The sequence below is a fragment of the Camelina sativa genome, chromosome 14, assembly GCF_000633955.1.
Source record: "Camelina sativa cultivar DH55 chromosome 14, Cs, whole genome shotgun sequence".
Taxonomy (NCBI): Eukaryota; Viridiplantae; Streptophyta; class Magnoliopsida; order Brassicales; family Brassicaceae; genus Camelina; species Camelina sativa.
Window position 1 is genome coordinate 26,397,432 of NC_025698.1, and position 13,211 is coordinate 26,410,642.

General features: G+C 37.1%; 4 protein-coding genes across 6 annotated transcripts; 2 read left to right on the top strand and 2 right to left on the bottom strand.

Annotated features, from left to right (window-relative positions):
• Positions 787-3,469, top strand: LOC104742530 (mitotic checkpoint protein BUB3.2-like). The gene is made up of 9 exons (XM_010463539.2): positions 787-968; positions 1,082-1,212; positions 1,354-1,436; positions 1,719-1,985; positions 2,115-2,190; positions 2,338-2,418; positions 2,754-2,832; positions 2,925-3,025; positions 3,182-3,469. Exons 1-9 carry the CDS (start codon positions 855-857, stop codon positions 3,267-3,269), a joined length of 1,020 nt encoding a protein of 339 aa, XP_010461841.1. The 5' UTR covers positions 787-854; the 3' UTR covers positions 3,270-3,469.
• On the bottom strand, positions 3,597-6,683 carry LOC104742531 (telomere repeat-binding factor 1-like). Of its 3 annotated transcripts, none has more exons than XM_010463541.2 (7): positions 6,534-6,683; positions 5,947-6,124; positions 5,586-5,821; positions 5,134-5,218; positions 4,469-4,552; positions 3,939-4,298; positions 3,597-3,840 (listed from the first exon to the last, which is right to left on the bottom strand). In XM_010463541.2, exons 2-7 carry the CDS (start codon positions 6,094-6,096, stop codon positions 3,826-3,828), a joined length of 930 nt encoding a protein of 309 aa, XP_010461843.1. In that variant the 5' UTR covers positions 6,097-6,124; positions 6,534-6,683; the 3' UTR covers positions 3,597-3,825. The 3 variants fall into 3 exon arrangements, with proteins under 3 accessions (XP_010461843.1, XP_010461844.1, XP_010461845.1); XM_010463542.2 differs by having other exon boundaries at positions 6,488-6,679; XM_010463543.2 differs by lacking the exon at positions 6,534-6,683 and adding an exon at positions 6,258-6,461.
• LOC104742533 (nucleobase-ascorbate transporter 4-like) lies at positions 7,942-10,941 on the top strand. Its single transcript, XM_010463545.2, has 14 exons — positions 7,942-8,032; positions 8,174-8,271; positions 8,364-8,540; positions 8,624-8,724; positions 8,831-8,906; positions 9,000-9,059; positions 9,146-9,330; positions 9,420-9,516; positions 9,606-9,692; positions 9,782-9,840; positions 9,944-10,035; positions 10,120-10,197; positions 10,285-10,445; positions 10,542-10,941. The coding sequence occupies exons 1-14, from the start codon at positions 7,942-7,944 to the stop codon at positions 10,758-10,760; spliced, it is 1,581 nt and encodes a 526-aa protein (XP_010461847.1). The 3' UTR covers positions 10,761-10,941.
• Positions 10,843-12,700, bottom strand: LOC104742532 (ATP-dependent Clp protease proteolytic subunit-related protein 1, chloroplastic-like). The gene is made up of 8 exons (XM_010463544.2): positions 12,564-12,700; positions 12,238-12,447; positions 12,024-12,128; positions 11,836-11,898; positions 11,617-11,728; positions 11,436-11,497; positions 11,171-11,353; positions 10,843-11,077 (listed from the first exon to the last, which is right to left on the bottom strand). Exons 1-8 carry the CDS (start codon positions 12,675-12,677, stop codon positions 11,000-11,002), a joined length of 927 nt encoding a protein of 308 aa, XP_010461846.1. The 5' UTR covers positions 12,678-12,700; the 3' UTR covers positions 10,843-10,999.

Below are 13,211 nucleotides of genomic sequence, written 5' to 3' on the forward strand. Positions count from 1 at the left end.
AAACACTTCATTTAAATGTCTAAATAACAAAAAATATATATATATATGATTTATATTTGGTTCCAAAAATAATCGGTATATACAAAATTATGCAGGAATTAATCGGATTAGATGGTATAATCGGATAATCGATGCTAGGCAGGAATTAGTTATTAATCAAGGCGGAGAGGACGGATCTAGCGATTTTACGAACCGTAATGGGTGCTAGGCGGGAATTTTTAAAATAAGAAAAATCTGGTATAAGTTTTGCCTAATCATGTACTAGATAAAACCTTATTCCATGGTATTTACATGAGATTGCTCTTTCTTACTCTTATAATACCGACGTGTTTCTGTAGACTTGATGTGGCCAGATTAGGCTATCTCTGACATATGTCATTAGGTCAGATCATCAAACACATTCACATCATCCAAGAGAATTCACTTTTAGTCAATACAATTCGTTTTGTTTCTTGAAACAATTTCTAAAGTAAATAATCATTATTTCACAATTCCAATGTATTATTAGTTTATAAAATTCATGAACAGTTTATAATAACAAAAATACGCAGAAATGTTCGCGTGTATTCGAGAGACTGAACGTAGCCTGTTTGAACGCCCATTAGAGTGCAGTAAATGGGCCTAATTCGTAGCAACTGTGTATTGATCAGATTTAAATCAATATAAGTATATTTTGAGAAAAAAAAAAAAAGAGTGCAGTAAATGGGCCTAATTCATAGCCCAACAAAAAACTGTATAGATCATAGATTTAATTTGGGAAAGAATTTGAAATTCAAACAGATCATTTTCTTCAAATCTCTCCTTCCCTCTCCCTCTGTCTATAGCATAAACCCTAAAAATTCGTGTTCTTGAGGATGACTATGATGCCGGCCATTGGTCGCGAGCTCTCGAATCCGCCGTCGGATGGGATTTCTAATCTTCGATTTTCTAATAGCAGCGATTATTTACTAGTCTCTTCATGGGATAAGGTTAGTCTAAAATCCCTAATCTCTCTTCTCTGAAACATTAAACTTATTTACTCTTTGGAACTCTGATCTGATTTTAATCTGATTCTTTGATTTTTGTTACTTTTGATTCGCAGAGTGTAAGATTGTATGATGCGAACGCTGATTTGCTGAGAGGGGAGTTCAAACATGGTGGAGCGGTACTCGATTGCTGCTTCCATGATGATTCTTCTGGATTCAGTGTTTGCGCCGATTCTAAAGTTAGAAGGTATGTTTAATTTGTTCTCTTACTATTTTAATTGAGAAATAGTGAAACTGCTGATGTAGAGAGAGAGAGAGAGAGTACAATCGTGTTTAGGAAATGTTTTGTGGATTTTTAAATAATTGGGTTTCTCTTATTATACTTCAGAATTGACTTTAATGCTGGCAAAGAGGACGTCTTGGGGACGCATGATAAGCCAGTGCGATGTGTTGAGTATTCTTATGCTGCAGGTTGGTTAAGTGGTCATGATGTTCTTGATGATTAAGTGAACTCTTACCATGTTGATACTTAGATGCTTTTGATAGCTAGATAAAAAATTAGTTCTGTTAATTTGTTAATGTTGATGAAATTTGTTAAGAGTGGCTATTTTAGTGCATTTGTTTGAGGGCATATATATTCTTCAACGGTATTGCAACTTTATTTGGAACTCAGAATCCTTTTTAGCATGTTGTTGTTCTTTCTAATCATCCTATAGCATTACTTGAACACCTTTTTTTACGTGATGTTCATAGGGCAAGTAATCACTGGAAGTTGGGATAAAACGATTAAATGTTGGGATCCAAGAGGTGCAAGTGGGATGGAGCGCACACAGATCGGTACATATCAGCAACCTGAGCGTGTTAACTCTCTTTCTCTAGTTGGAAATCGATTGGTAGTGGCAACAGCAGGAAGGCATGTCAACATTTATGATCTCAGAAATTTGTCCCAGCCTGAGCAGAGAAGAGAGTCCTCTCTTAAATACCAGACAAGATGTGTTCGTTGTTATCCCAGTGGATCAGGTTAAATGGCTGATATTTCCCATTCTGTGATTTTTTTCCAACAGTCAAATTTGCTTTTGTTCTGTGCCAAGTATACTCAGTAGCCTTGATTTCTTCTTACACACTTTTGTTTTCAATAATATTCTACAGGATATGCTCTTAGCTCTGTTGAAGGGAGGGTTTCAATGGAGTTTTTTGATCTATCAGAGGCTGCTCAAGCTAAAAAGTATGTCCCTAATGTGTCTCCTCTTACATCTTTTTGACGAACTATGGTAGTCTATGACTTCTTGTTTGTTTGCTGATCTTTTTTCTGGTAGATATGGCTTTTACATATATCTTTATTAATCTCATTAACTGTATTTGAATATGTCAGATATGCTTTCAAATGTCACCGGAAATCAGAGGATGGTAGGGACATTGTCTACCCTGTAAATGCGATTGCTTTCCATCCGATGTAAGTCTTTATCTTAACAAGAAACCTGATTGTTTCCTTTCGGCATTTTGATTGCATCAGTTAGTTTTTTCACAGAAGTGGGCCTTAAGTTACAGTTTATTAGATAAAGAGCAGAACTTGTTAGTTTGAATGGAGAAGATGAAAATCTAGTGGAGAATATATGGATTTTTAGGGCTAGTTCAGAGTATTGTGAATGCTACTAGTTCATTTGAGAACAAATTCTGTAAAAGTATGTTCTGGGATACTACATATGTAGAAAATTTGAAACTTCAAGTTATCTGTCCCGATCGCCCAACTCTATCGCTTCTAATAACCTGAGGGTTTATAAATTGTAGTTATGGCACTTTTGCTTCCGGAGGTTGTGATGGTTTCGTCAACATTTGGGATGGTAACAACAAGAAGAGGCTATATCAGGTTTAGCAATCACAAGAGCTTTTGATATTTGTATCTTTCAATGTTTTTTGGTTAGTGAGACACAGCATCAATATGCTACTTTTTGTTTGCAGTACTCTAAGTATCCAACAAGTATTGCGGCGCTTTCATTCAGCCGAGATGGTGGATTACTGGCTGTTGCTTCTAGTTACACGTTTGAAGAGGGAGACAAACCGTAAGAATTTCACTCTTTAATCTTTTGTCGTCATAAAACCTTAAAGTTTTTGAATTCCTTGCCTTTAGACTTACGGATAGCATTTTCGAGATATTATTGTGTTTGCTTTTGGATTGATCTCGCTTTTAACTGATACTGAGTGTTGTGCTTTTGCAGGCATGAACCAGACACAATCTTTGTTCGAAGTGTTAATGAAATCGAAGTGAAACCGAAACCCAAAGTATACCCTAATCGTGCGGTATAGTCGGGAACAATGGAATGAGCAGAGTAAGTCGACTTGTGTGTGGTATTGTTGCTACTGTGGTTGCCCAAAGAAGGTTGTAGCACTTTATAGTGAGTTGAAAGATCTTATATTGGCTGTAAAGTAAAGTGTGACCATTACAATGGCTTTAGTAACTGAGATTGTGTTCCTTTGGTTTTGAGTAAAGTCCAATTACTCTCTGATTTGCCTCCAATCTCCTTTTGCTTTTTTTTTGGGGTTTTGTGTATTGGTTTAGAAGTTATAACTAAGTTGTAATTCACAATGGACGTAAGAGCAAAAATATAATTGGACTTGGAAAAGATCCTCTGATATGTACATGAAGATTCCTAAAACTTAATTGGAAATTTGAAAAGTTTACAAATCCAAACAGAGGAGGGATACAAAAGTGAGTAAACTGTGAAGAAACAAGGAACGGACACATACATACTACTAATTGCTTACTACTACTAAAAAGACTTCCCAAGACGAGAGGATCATCAACATAAACACAAGGCCACTCTCTTCACCTTTAGCTTCTTCTTCTTCGTTTTCCATCATCTCAAGCACGGATCATCTGTCGAATCACATTTTCAATACAAGCATTTTTTGATTTGCAAAGTATTTCTCTGTCATAGATTTCATATGTTGAAATAAAAGAAGGTGATTATTTACCACTTTGCAGTTGTTTCTTCCTTTCAATGTCTTTGAAGCTTCTTCAGCGAAAGCTTGGGCTGCTTCTGCTTCCGCTTCTGCTACCTCTGCTTCCTTTGCAGCTTCCTCAGCCTCTGCCATGGCAGCTTCTGCCTCTGCAACTGCCTGTGCTGCAACTGCTGCTGCCTCATGTACGTTCATACTCTTCATTCTGGCTAACTCTGCATCAACCTGTGACCTTGTCTGAAAAGTCGTTTCATCTCTGTCTGTTTTGGGTGAATGCAGAGAAGACGTCCTCTGCCTTCCTGTAAACATCCCTGGACCTTTTTTCTTGTGGGAAGACAACGGAGTGGAGTTTGGAATTCTATACCTGCGCTTAACCTGTAAAAGGACCCGGATCAATAGAACTGTTCTACTAACAACTATAAAGCAAGCATACTACTGTTCAAAAGACAAAAACAAAAAGTCATACATACTATTCAATAGACCAAAAATATATGCCATGATCCTGCAATGCAGCAAATGCATTAGATAAATGTATTAGATTTTACCTTCACAAGTTTACCGCAAGCTGTCAAGTACTTCAGCTTGGTAGACAACAACCGTTTGAAGTCTGGTGGAGCATGATATTGATCCTATACACAAGCGAATAAAAGGAACATGGGTACAGTTAATTCTCTAAATCAGTCTTTTACAAGGAACTAAAACAAAGATCAGTGTATATGGAGAGTTCAATTTTCCCATGCTTTAATCAAATAATTAGATAAACAAAGTAATGCCCAACATGTTTCTGAAATAAATACAAAATCTAGTCTTATGATATCCCAATATATATCTAGACATAAGTAGATGCCATCACAATAATTCTAGTAATTACAGAAGGATTCCTAGACATTTCAGCTTAATATGAGTCAGTATATTCAATGCACATTCGTCTATCCAGGAGTGGAGAAGATAAAGATGTAGCCATTGCCTTTCAGTAACACTGATCCCATGCATTGCTTATATTGAAGAATATATTCTATTGACACAACCAACGGCTACACTTTGGTTTTCATCCGCAATGACTTCACAATTGCTAGTTGTCGACAACATATCATCAACCCACTGAGGATCATCAAATTGAAATGTAGGACGATGCGATTTAACTGCAAGGAACAATTTAACGATACATATTTTCTATGAGAAAATAAGATGCAAGAATGAGAAAGAATACCTCAATGTAAGCACCAATTGTTGTTTTATTGCAGCCACCAGGCTCCTTCATGGTCGCTATTGCTTCCATTATAAGGCTGTCCAACCTGCAACGTTTTTAAAAAGTTACAATTTGTGTGTACAATAGATTCAAATGATACAAACATCAACATAAGTGGGACTTTACACAATAAGATGGAGCAAACAGCTCGCATGCTAACGGTAAAAAGCTGAAAGAGGAGGATAAAGGTACTAAACCAGTGAAGACAATTTAAACAGAGGTTAGAGTAGGTGTGAAAACAAACCTATATCACATAAATGTGATGCAACACTTATCGACTTCACAGAAGAAAAAGAAAAAGTGACGGCAAACCATACATTTTAAGATTTATCCAACGTCAGAAATACCACCCGGAGATAAGCAACAAAGCAACTACTCTTCAATACAGGAAACAAAATAGACATATTTCTAACCTTACATTAGGTCTCCTTGGAGCAGGAGTAGAAGAAACTTGCACTTGCAGTGCAGAGGAGCCAGTAGTTGAATAATGCTTTGCATCCACCATTTCTTCATCACTTTGCAAAGAAGGGGTTAGGGCTAGTGAGTTCTCTTCCTGTCTAGGAAGGGAGAGCGTCCTTTTAACTGCTAACCTAGATTTTTCGCGCGATCCCCATCCATTGGCCATGACACTCATGTTTCTCCATTTGTCCTGTCCCCCCAATACAAATAAACAAACCAAACCCAAATCAGATAAAGACACATACACAAATCAAAAAAAAAACACACAGCAGCATCGTGGAGTTGAAACAAAGGAGGATAAGAAACAATCATGACCTTAAGATCTACATTGGAACGCAGGTACAAGACTCCGCTAAATTCAGGATCTTTGAGAATTGTGCGCCATTTACCAGGTCCATGCTTTATAACGCCAGACTTTAAAGCTGATTCTTCTTCTTGTGTCCATTTCTGCTTAGGAGCACCCATCCCGGTTTCTAAATGCAACTACGCGATTCTGCAACAAAATCCATATGTCACGAAACCAAAAATTGCTACCATAAAAAAATGGTTTCTTCAATTGTAAACCCACAATCCATTCTCTTTACACAACCACAACTAATAAATTAAGACTCCAAAAGCAGATTCACCTAGTCTCAGTAAAACCCTAATCCTTTGTTCCTTGGAAACCCTAACAGGTAGATATCAAACTAAACCGCATCAGTAATTCAGAAACTACGACGCAATAGCAAACTCCAAAACTTCTTCACATCACTGGAAAGATGCAGAACTCAAACCCTAGAAAAAAAATTCCTAACTTTGAGAATGGAAACCTAATCTCATGCCCAACAATCGAGAAACAAGAAACAGATGAATTCACCAGAAAGATGAGATTTTTATCAGAAAGAATCGATCTTCGACAATACCAATTTCGATTTTTTTTTTTAATCTCTGGATTCAGATTTCGAGACGCTTCCGTTCTTTCTCCTGAGAAGCAGAAGAAAAAATAGTTAGGGTTAATTGCGAGTGTGCTGCAATTAACGGACCTCCGTCAATTCTGATGGGGGCAAACCGCTTAGACCACCAATTAAGCTTTAAAACGCGTTTTTTAAACGGCCTTTTAAACACGTTTCCTTTTTAAAATATTATACTAATTAATATTTTCTTCTTAAGTAGTATTATTGTTTTGATTAATCATGAAATTTTACTCATCCAAAACCAAAAGTAAAATTTTAGTTTTACATGAACAGTTTGGTTTATTTGTTACAAAATTTTAGTTTTGATTATAAGAAATAAAAAAAAGCTGAGGAGTTAGACGTAATCTGAACATACAATACAAACCTTTGAATTGATATAGATGTAATTTAAAAAAAAAAGTGTGTGGTGGAGGAGGTAGTTACGATTATTTCTTCCAAAAATGCTATTTTCCCATTTTTTCCATAGTATTCCTTGAAAAAATTATCTTTTTGAGAGTTGAGACTAGCACTGATTCAAAAAAACTTATGGTGGAGGTAGTTGTGATAATTTTTCTTTTCAAAATGTTATTTCAGTTTATCGATAATTGGCCCAGAAAAGTTGAAATTGTAAACAAAATAAAAATGTGCAATCAATTCCATACAAAACAATTAGCACTGCCTTTTTATTGTAAGAACTTAAAAAACTCTGGTAAAGTGATGAGCCCACAGAAATTTATGATGTGAATATATATGTACTAGGTATAATAATTTCAAGTAACAATTGCAACAAAATTCATAAAAAAATGTGTTTCGCTTAAAAGTTTATTCTGAAATTATCATAGTTGTGCCCATATATATAGTCATATGTATTATTTATATACTTTAAATTGAGATTAAACGTCGCTAAATCTATCGATTTTTAATTTTATTTTGATCAAGCCAACGATAAGTCATACCAATTAGTCATGTTTGAACTTGGTAAAAAAGAAATTGTATAAGTGGTGGATGGAGTTAGTTGTTTACTTTTTTGGCATTACGATGGGAATAATTTGCTACTTAAAGACTTTGTAACACTAGACATCATATTCTTCACATAAAATAGACAAGTGAGAAATTCTGGCTAAGTCAAAACCAGTGGTCTAATCCGGTTCATTTTTCTACATATTGCATTAGCTAGTGGTTAATTACGTGCACGAGAACACAAGAACATAAATTAAGAAAAGCAACAAAGAGTCAACAAAGTTGCCCGCCTAACGCTTAATTACCACTTCTGAATCTGTTTTAAGCAAAGCCTTAATGTAAATTTTATAGCTTTCACAAAGAGAGTAGAGAGAGAGAGAGAGAGAGAGAGAGAGAGAGAGATCAGCAACAAATAGGTATGGCGACAAAGAACGATGATTTTGCACCATTTCCAGTTAAAGATCAGCTTCCAGGAGTCCAATTTTGTGTATCGAGCTCTCCAAATTGGCGTATGCACTTTTTTTTTCTTTTTTTTTTTTATATCATTTAGTGAGTAAATAGTTTATTTATAGCAGTAGACTTATGAAAGATGTATATGCTAGAAGTACTAACAGATTGATGAGGTTTGATATGATTAAAATATAATGCAGCGGAAGGCATAGTTCTCGGGTTTCAACATTACATTGTAATGCTTGGTGCTACTGTAATCATACCTTCCATACTCGTCCCTCTCATGGGTGGTGGCGACGTAAGCAGTACAACGCTAATCTCATCTAAATTATTACTTATAAATTCATAAACAGAGTAGTCTCGCAGTAAACACAACGTACGACGTTTCAGGTGGAGAAAGCAGAAGTGATCAACACAGTGTTGTTCGTGTCCGGAATAAACACGTTGCTACAGAGTTTGTTCGGGAGTCGACTCCCTGTCGTAATCGGAGCTTCTTATGCTTACGTCATACCTGCTCTTTACATCACTTTCTCTTACCGTTTCACTTACTATCTCCACCCTCACCTGGTTAGATCACAATCCGTTATCTTCATTCATTCTTTAAAGATATTTGCAAATCGAACACTCAAAAGTTTGTGTGGTCATTTCAGAGATTTGAGGAGACAATGAGAGCAATTCAAGGAGCTCTTATCATTGCTTCTATATGTCATATGATTATGGGTTTCTTCGGTTTGTGGAGGATCTTGGTCAGGTCCGGAGAAAAAAAGATTAAAGCTTTGTCTAACTACTTGTAGAACAAGAAACCCTTTTAACCCTAAAGATTTTTTTCGTTTTTGTTTTCTATAAAACTACTTCAGGTTTCTTACTCCTCTTTCGGCTGCTCCTCTCGTGATTCTCACAGGCGTTGGCCTTGTCGCCTTTGCGTTTCCTCAGGTAAGATTAAATGCAAGAAACATAGTCGAATTGGTTTAGGAGTTTTTTAGGGTGAGTCGGTGCGAGGAGATTAATAAAGTCTTTCTGTTACAGCTTGCGAGATGTATAGAAGTTGGACTCCCAGCATTGATCATACTGATAATTTTATCTCAGGTTTTTTGGTTAATTTTGTGAGATTTTCTGTAAAACCTTTTATCATTTCATAAGTCTCTGACAATGGTTGTATGAATGTTCGTCAGTATCTTCCTCACTTGTTCAAGTGTAAAAGATCGATATGCGAGCAATTCGCTGTTCTGTTTACAATAGCGATCGTCTGGGCTTACGCAGAGATTCTGACTGCAGCTGGAGCTTACGACAAAAGACCTGATAATACGCAGCTCAGTTGTCGAACAGACCGGTCAGGTCTCATTAGTGCTTCTCCATGGTCTGATCATCTTCCATCTTTCACTGGATCTCCTCTGTTTCAATAACAAACACAGGAATCTCTTGACAATTTATTTTTTACATTCTTAGGGTGAGAGTTCCATATCCATTGCAATGGGGACGTCCAAGTTTTCATGGAAGCGATGCATTCGCAATGATGGCAGCTACTTATGTGGCGATTGTTGAGGTTTTGTTACCATTTCAATTCACATTTTTAGGTTTATGGAATGACGTATCTTTCTGAAAGATCACCTTGTCTTTTGTTCAATGGAGTAGACTACAGGATCCTTCATCGCTGCTTCAAGATTTGGCAGCGCAACACATATCCCTCCCTCGGTACTTAGCCGTGGCATTGGATGGCAGGTAAAACGGATTGTTATATAAGGTTTGATTTCAAGAATGTTAGTATCTGAGTCCGATGTGTGTGCTTTGTGGGAATTGAATAAAAACAGGGCATAGGAGTTTTGCTGGATGGACTGTTTGGAACAGCAACTGGTTCCACAGCTTTGGTGTAATGGAAACCATTCTCTTTCTGCTCTGAAGCTTTTCTTCAATCAAGAAAACTAGTTTTTCGACTCTTAAACTATGTTTTGGTTTGTTCTTGTCATGTGTAGTGAAAATACAGGGCTTCTAGGATTAACGAAGGTTGGGAGCAGAAGAGTGGTTCAGATATCTGCAGGTTTCATGATCTTCTTCTCCATTTTCGGTAATGCTCAAACTCGTGAAGTCACTCCGAAACAATTGGTCTTTAGTTTTTCGTTATCGACTGCTTAAGTTTGGTGAAAAACAGGGAAGTTTGGGGCTGTTCTTGCATCTATACCACTACCTATCTTTGCAGCTGTGTACTGTGTTCTATTCGCCTATGTTGGTATGTATAACTTAAAAAACAAAACTCGTTCTTATCCATTTAGCTTCTATAAAAATTATTGGATTAAGCAGATGACCTTGTGAACAGCTTCTGCAGGACTCGGCCTTCTTCAATTCTGCAACTTAAACAGCTTTAGGACTAAATTTATCCTCGGCTTCTCCATCTTCATCGGTCTCTCTGTGGCACAATACTTCACCGAATATCTATTCATCTCTGGTCGTGGACCTGTCCACACCCGTACTTCTGCTGTAAGTGTCCAAGAGAAACAGAAACCTTCATTATCATTTTTTTTTATTGGTCTTGTCCTGTGTACTGATTCGTGTCTGGTGTTGTCAACAACAAAGTTCAATGTGATAATGCAAGTGATATTCTCTTCGGCTGCAACTGTTGGGATAATGGCAGCGTTCTTGTTGGACTGTACTCATAGCTATGGACATGCCTCGGTGCGGAGAGACAGTGGAAGACATTGGTGGGAGAAATTCATAGTCTACCACACTGATACTCGAACAGAAGAGTTTTACGCATTGCCTTACAACCTCAACAGATTCTTCCCCTCTTTCTGAAAGTCCCGAAAACCCGAGACTTGGTTTTTTCAGAGTGTGAGAAACCCTGCATCTAGAGAGATATATGTATACCGCAAATAACTTTCCACTTAAGAGAACTAATGTTATTTTTTTTCCTTTTTGCCAACACTTTTGTATGTTACTACTACATGTGTTTTGCTTATAGATTGTAAGAGCTACATATCCCAGAGTGACAAGGAAAATCGAGAATCAACCTCTTCTTTTCTGGTGGGAATTGATCATCTTAGTCCGGCTGGAGCGGTTGGGCTGCCTCCTCCAGGTCTCATGGCTCTCTGCGCAAGAGTCCCGTCGTAATCCTAAACCAAGATATATTTCCATTTTAGCATGAATGAAGGCAACACAAATATGACTTGGTTGCAGATGAATGTAAAGTACAATTTGAAAGTTACCCGTTTCTCAAAGGAACTATCCTGCGAGTCAGCTATCTTGTCTGCAATTCCATAGTCAATGGCTGCTTGTGCTTGGAGATATTTTGGTCGCTTAATGTCCTCATTGATCTGCTCTTTGGATTTCCCTGTTCCCTTAGCTAATAGCTCGATGTAGTAATCAGTATTTGCATCAAGTTCCTTGGCCTGCCAGAGGATCATTCATTACAGTACAGGTGAAGAAACTTGAGGGGAATTACACAGAAAGGTATAAGAATGTGAGCCCCACCTTTATCCACATATCTATGGCAGCTCCACTCGATCTGTTTACTTTTGGCAGATATAATTTTGCTGCACCATTAACCATCAAAACTTAGAAGCTTACACAAGTGGGCAACATATATAGCATATGTTTATTACGATCTAAATGCAAAGTTAGAGTACAAATATTTAAAAGAATAGAGACGTACTTGATGAATGTGGTTGTACAGCACGGTAACCTTTTTTCCCGAGAGAAAGAAGCATTGCTGCTTGACCAAAAGCCATGCCACAATTGATAGTGTATACATCTGATTTGCAATACTTTTATACCAAAAAAAAGGTGACACAAATCAGCAAAGAAAACACTCTAGAAGAACTTATCTTCAGAATATAGATAAATGCTTAGATAGTTTAGTGAGATGTCTTACAGAGATAGTATCAGCTATTGCATAAGCCTCTGTTTCTGATCCAACAGTTTCCATCTTCTCATTCTACATGGTAAAAGCAAGAGGAAAATATCCGAATTGATATCTCATAATATGTGACAAGCATATCGGAATAATGCCAGAAAACTACCAGAAAAAAAACAAAATGTTATCAAACTTATTGTACTGACCTGTGTCCCAGGTGAATTTATGTATAGGTAGATGGGCTTTGCTGGGTTATCATAGTCTAGCCACATAAATTGAGCAACGAGTAACTCAGTAACAGCAGGTACGATCTACAAGCAAAATACAGAAAAAGAGCAAGATATATTGCCTGAGCGGAGAGGAAACACAATAGCAAAGAAATGGGTTTAATAACAAGTTTTAGAGACATGACAGTCTTACTGGCATCCCAAGGTAGCATATCCTAGCATCCAATAGCAAAGAAGGCAAATCTGGAGGAGCAGTTCTTGGTCTTGCAGATCCTCCTCCGCCACCTCCACCTCTGTACATCTGGACACTCATACTATATCTTCTAGGATCTGCTGCATTCATACCGGACATACTCCATATCCCTCCATTGTCCAAATAATTTCTTCTAGACGAGATGCTTTCCTGTTAACAAAGTAGCACAACAAACAAACAAGTCCAGATTCATATATTTGAGAAAGCAACTTTGTTCACCTCTTCTTTAGTTGTTTCCATATTCATAACTGTGAATAGAAATTAACCTCTGTAACTTTTTCTGCTTGCTGACGGACAGGGCTATCCTCCGTCATGAACATATCCATTTGAGCTGGATTAAGCCCGTAAAAGTACTGCGGTACATTCTTGTAGTTCTGCATCACTAAAGAAAAAGGCGAAGTAAAACAATAATATGTCAGATCAAATATAAATAGAACACAAAAGAAAACAGAGTTCTCCTAAGCATAAATTTCATTCCAACCAAGGATTGTAGCAATCATGATAACATATTTCGCCATTCCATTACACAAACAACAGCTTATCAAGAACAAAATACTTTCACTTTTCTGAGATTAGTATGTCTGAAACTAACTAACTCCAGGTTAAGACATTAGAGAAGACAAAAGCCCAGAGAGATTTGCTATACAAACTTAGATGATAAACAACGTCGACGTATTTGCAAACAGAACTAAACCCCAAAGAAACAATCTTTGCTGCATCGATTCATCGTCTTAACACTTAGTATGATAGCAGATTAAATGGTCACTAAAGGCCTATCTCAGGTACTTCGTGTAAGCTAATCAAAGAAAAATACAAAACTTTGTAACTCAATTCAGAGTTGGAGACCTAAGAACAAATCTATCAGAAGGAGAGAAGCTAAGAAAGATGAGAGAGAGAAGGGAAAACCTCCGTCT

Bases quoted from the DNA above. Each gene is read 5' to 3' on its own strand.
- LOC104742530 (XM_010463539.2), top strand. From the start codon at position 855: ATGACTATGATGCCGGCCATTGGTCGCGAGCTCTCGAATCCGCCGTCG. The intron at 2,191-2,337 runs GTATGTCCCTAA...TGAATATGTCAG, and splicing joins GAGGCTGCTCAAGCTAAAAA to ATATGCTTTCAAATGTCACC. The intron at 2,833-2,924 runs GTTTAGCAATCA...TTTTGTTTGCAG, and splicing joins ACAAGAAGAGGCTATATCAG to TACTCTAAGTATCCAACAAG.
- LOC104742531 (XM_010463541.2), bottom strand. From the start codon at position 6,096: ATGGGTGCTCCTAAGCAGAAATGGACACAAGAAGAAGAATCAGCTTTA. The intron at 5,822-5,946 runs GTCATGATTGTT...TTGGGGGGACAG, and splicing joins GTTCCAATGTAGATCTTAAG to GACAAATGGAGAAACATGAG. The intron at 5,219-5,585 runs GTTAGAAATATG...AAAACGTTGCAG, and splicing joins CCAAGGAGACCTAATGTAAG to GTTGGACAGCCTTATAATGG.
- LOC104742533 (XM_010463545.2), top strand. From the start codon at position 7,942: ATGGCGACAAAGAACGATGATTTTGCACCATTTCCAGTTAAAGATCAG. The intron at 8,725-8,830 runs GTCCGGAGAAAA...AAACTACTTCAG, and splicing joins TTGTGGAGGATCTTGGTCAG to GTTTCTTACTCCTCTTTCGG. The intron at 10,036-10,119 runs GTAATGCTCAAA...GGTGAAAAACAG, and splicing joins GATCTTCTTCTCCATTTTCG to GGAAGTTTGGGGCTGTTCTT.
- LOC104742532 (XM_010463544.2), bottom strand. From the start codon at position 12,677: ATGCAGAACTACAAGAATGTACCGCAGTACTTTTACGGGCTTAATCCA. The intron at 11,899-12,023 runs GTCAGTACAATA...TTTACCATGTAG, and splicing joins TAAATTCACCTGGGACACAG to AATGAGAAGATGGAAACTGT. The intron at 11,078-11,170 runs GTAACTTTCAAA...ATCTTGGTTTAG, and splicing joins ATAGTTCCTTTGAGAAACGG to GATTACGACGGGACTCTTGC.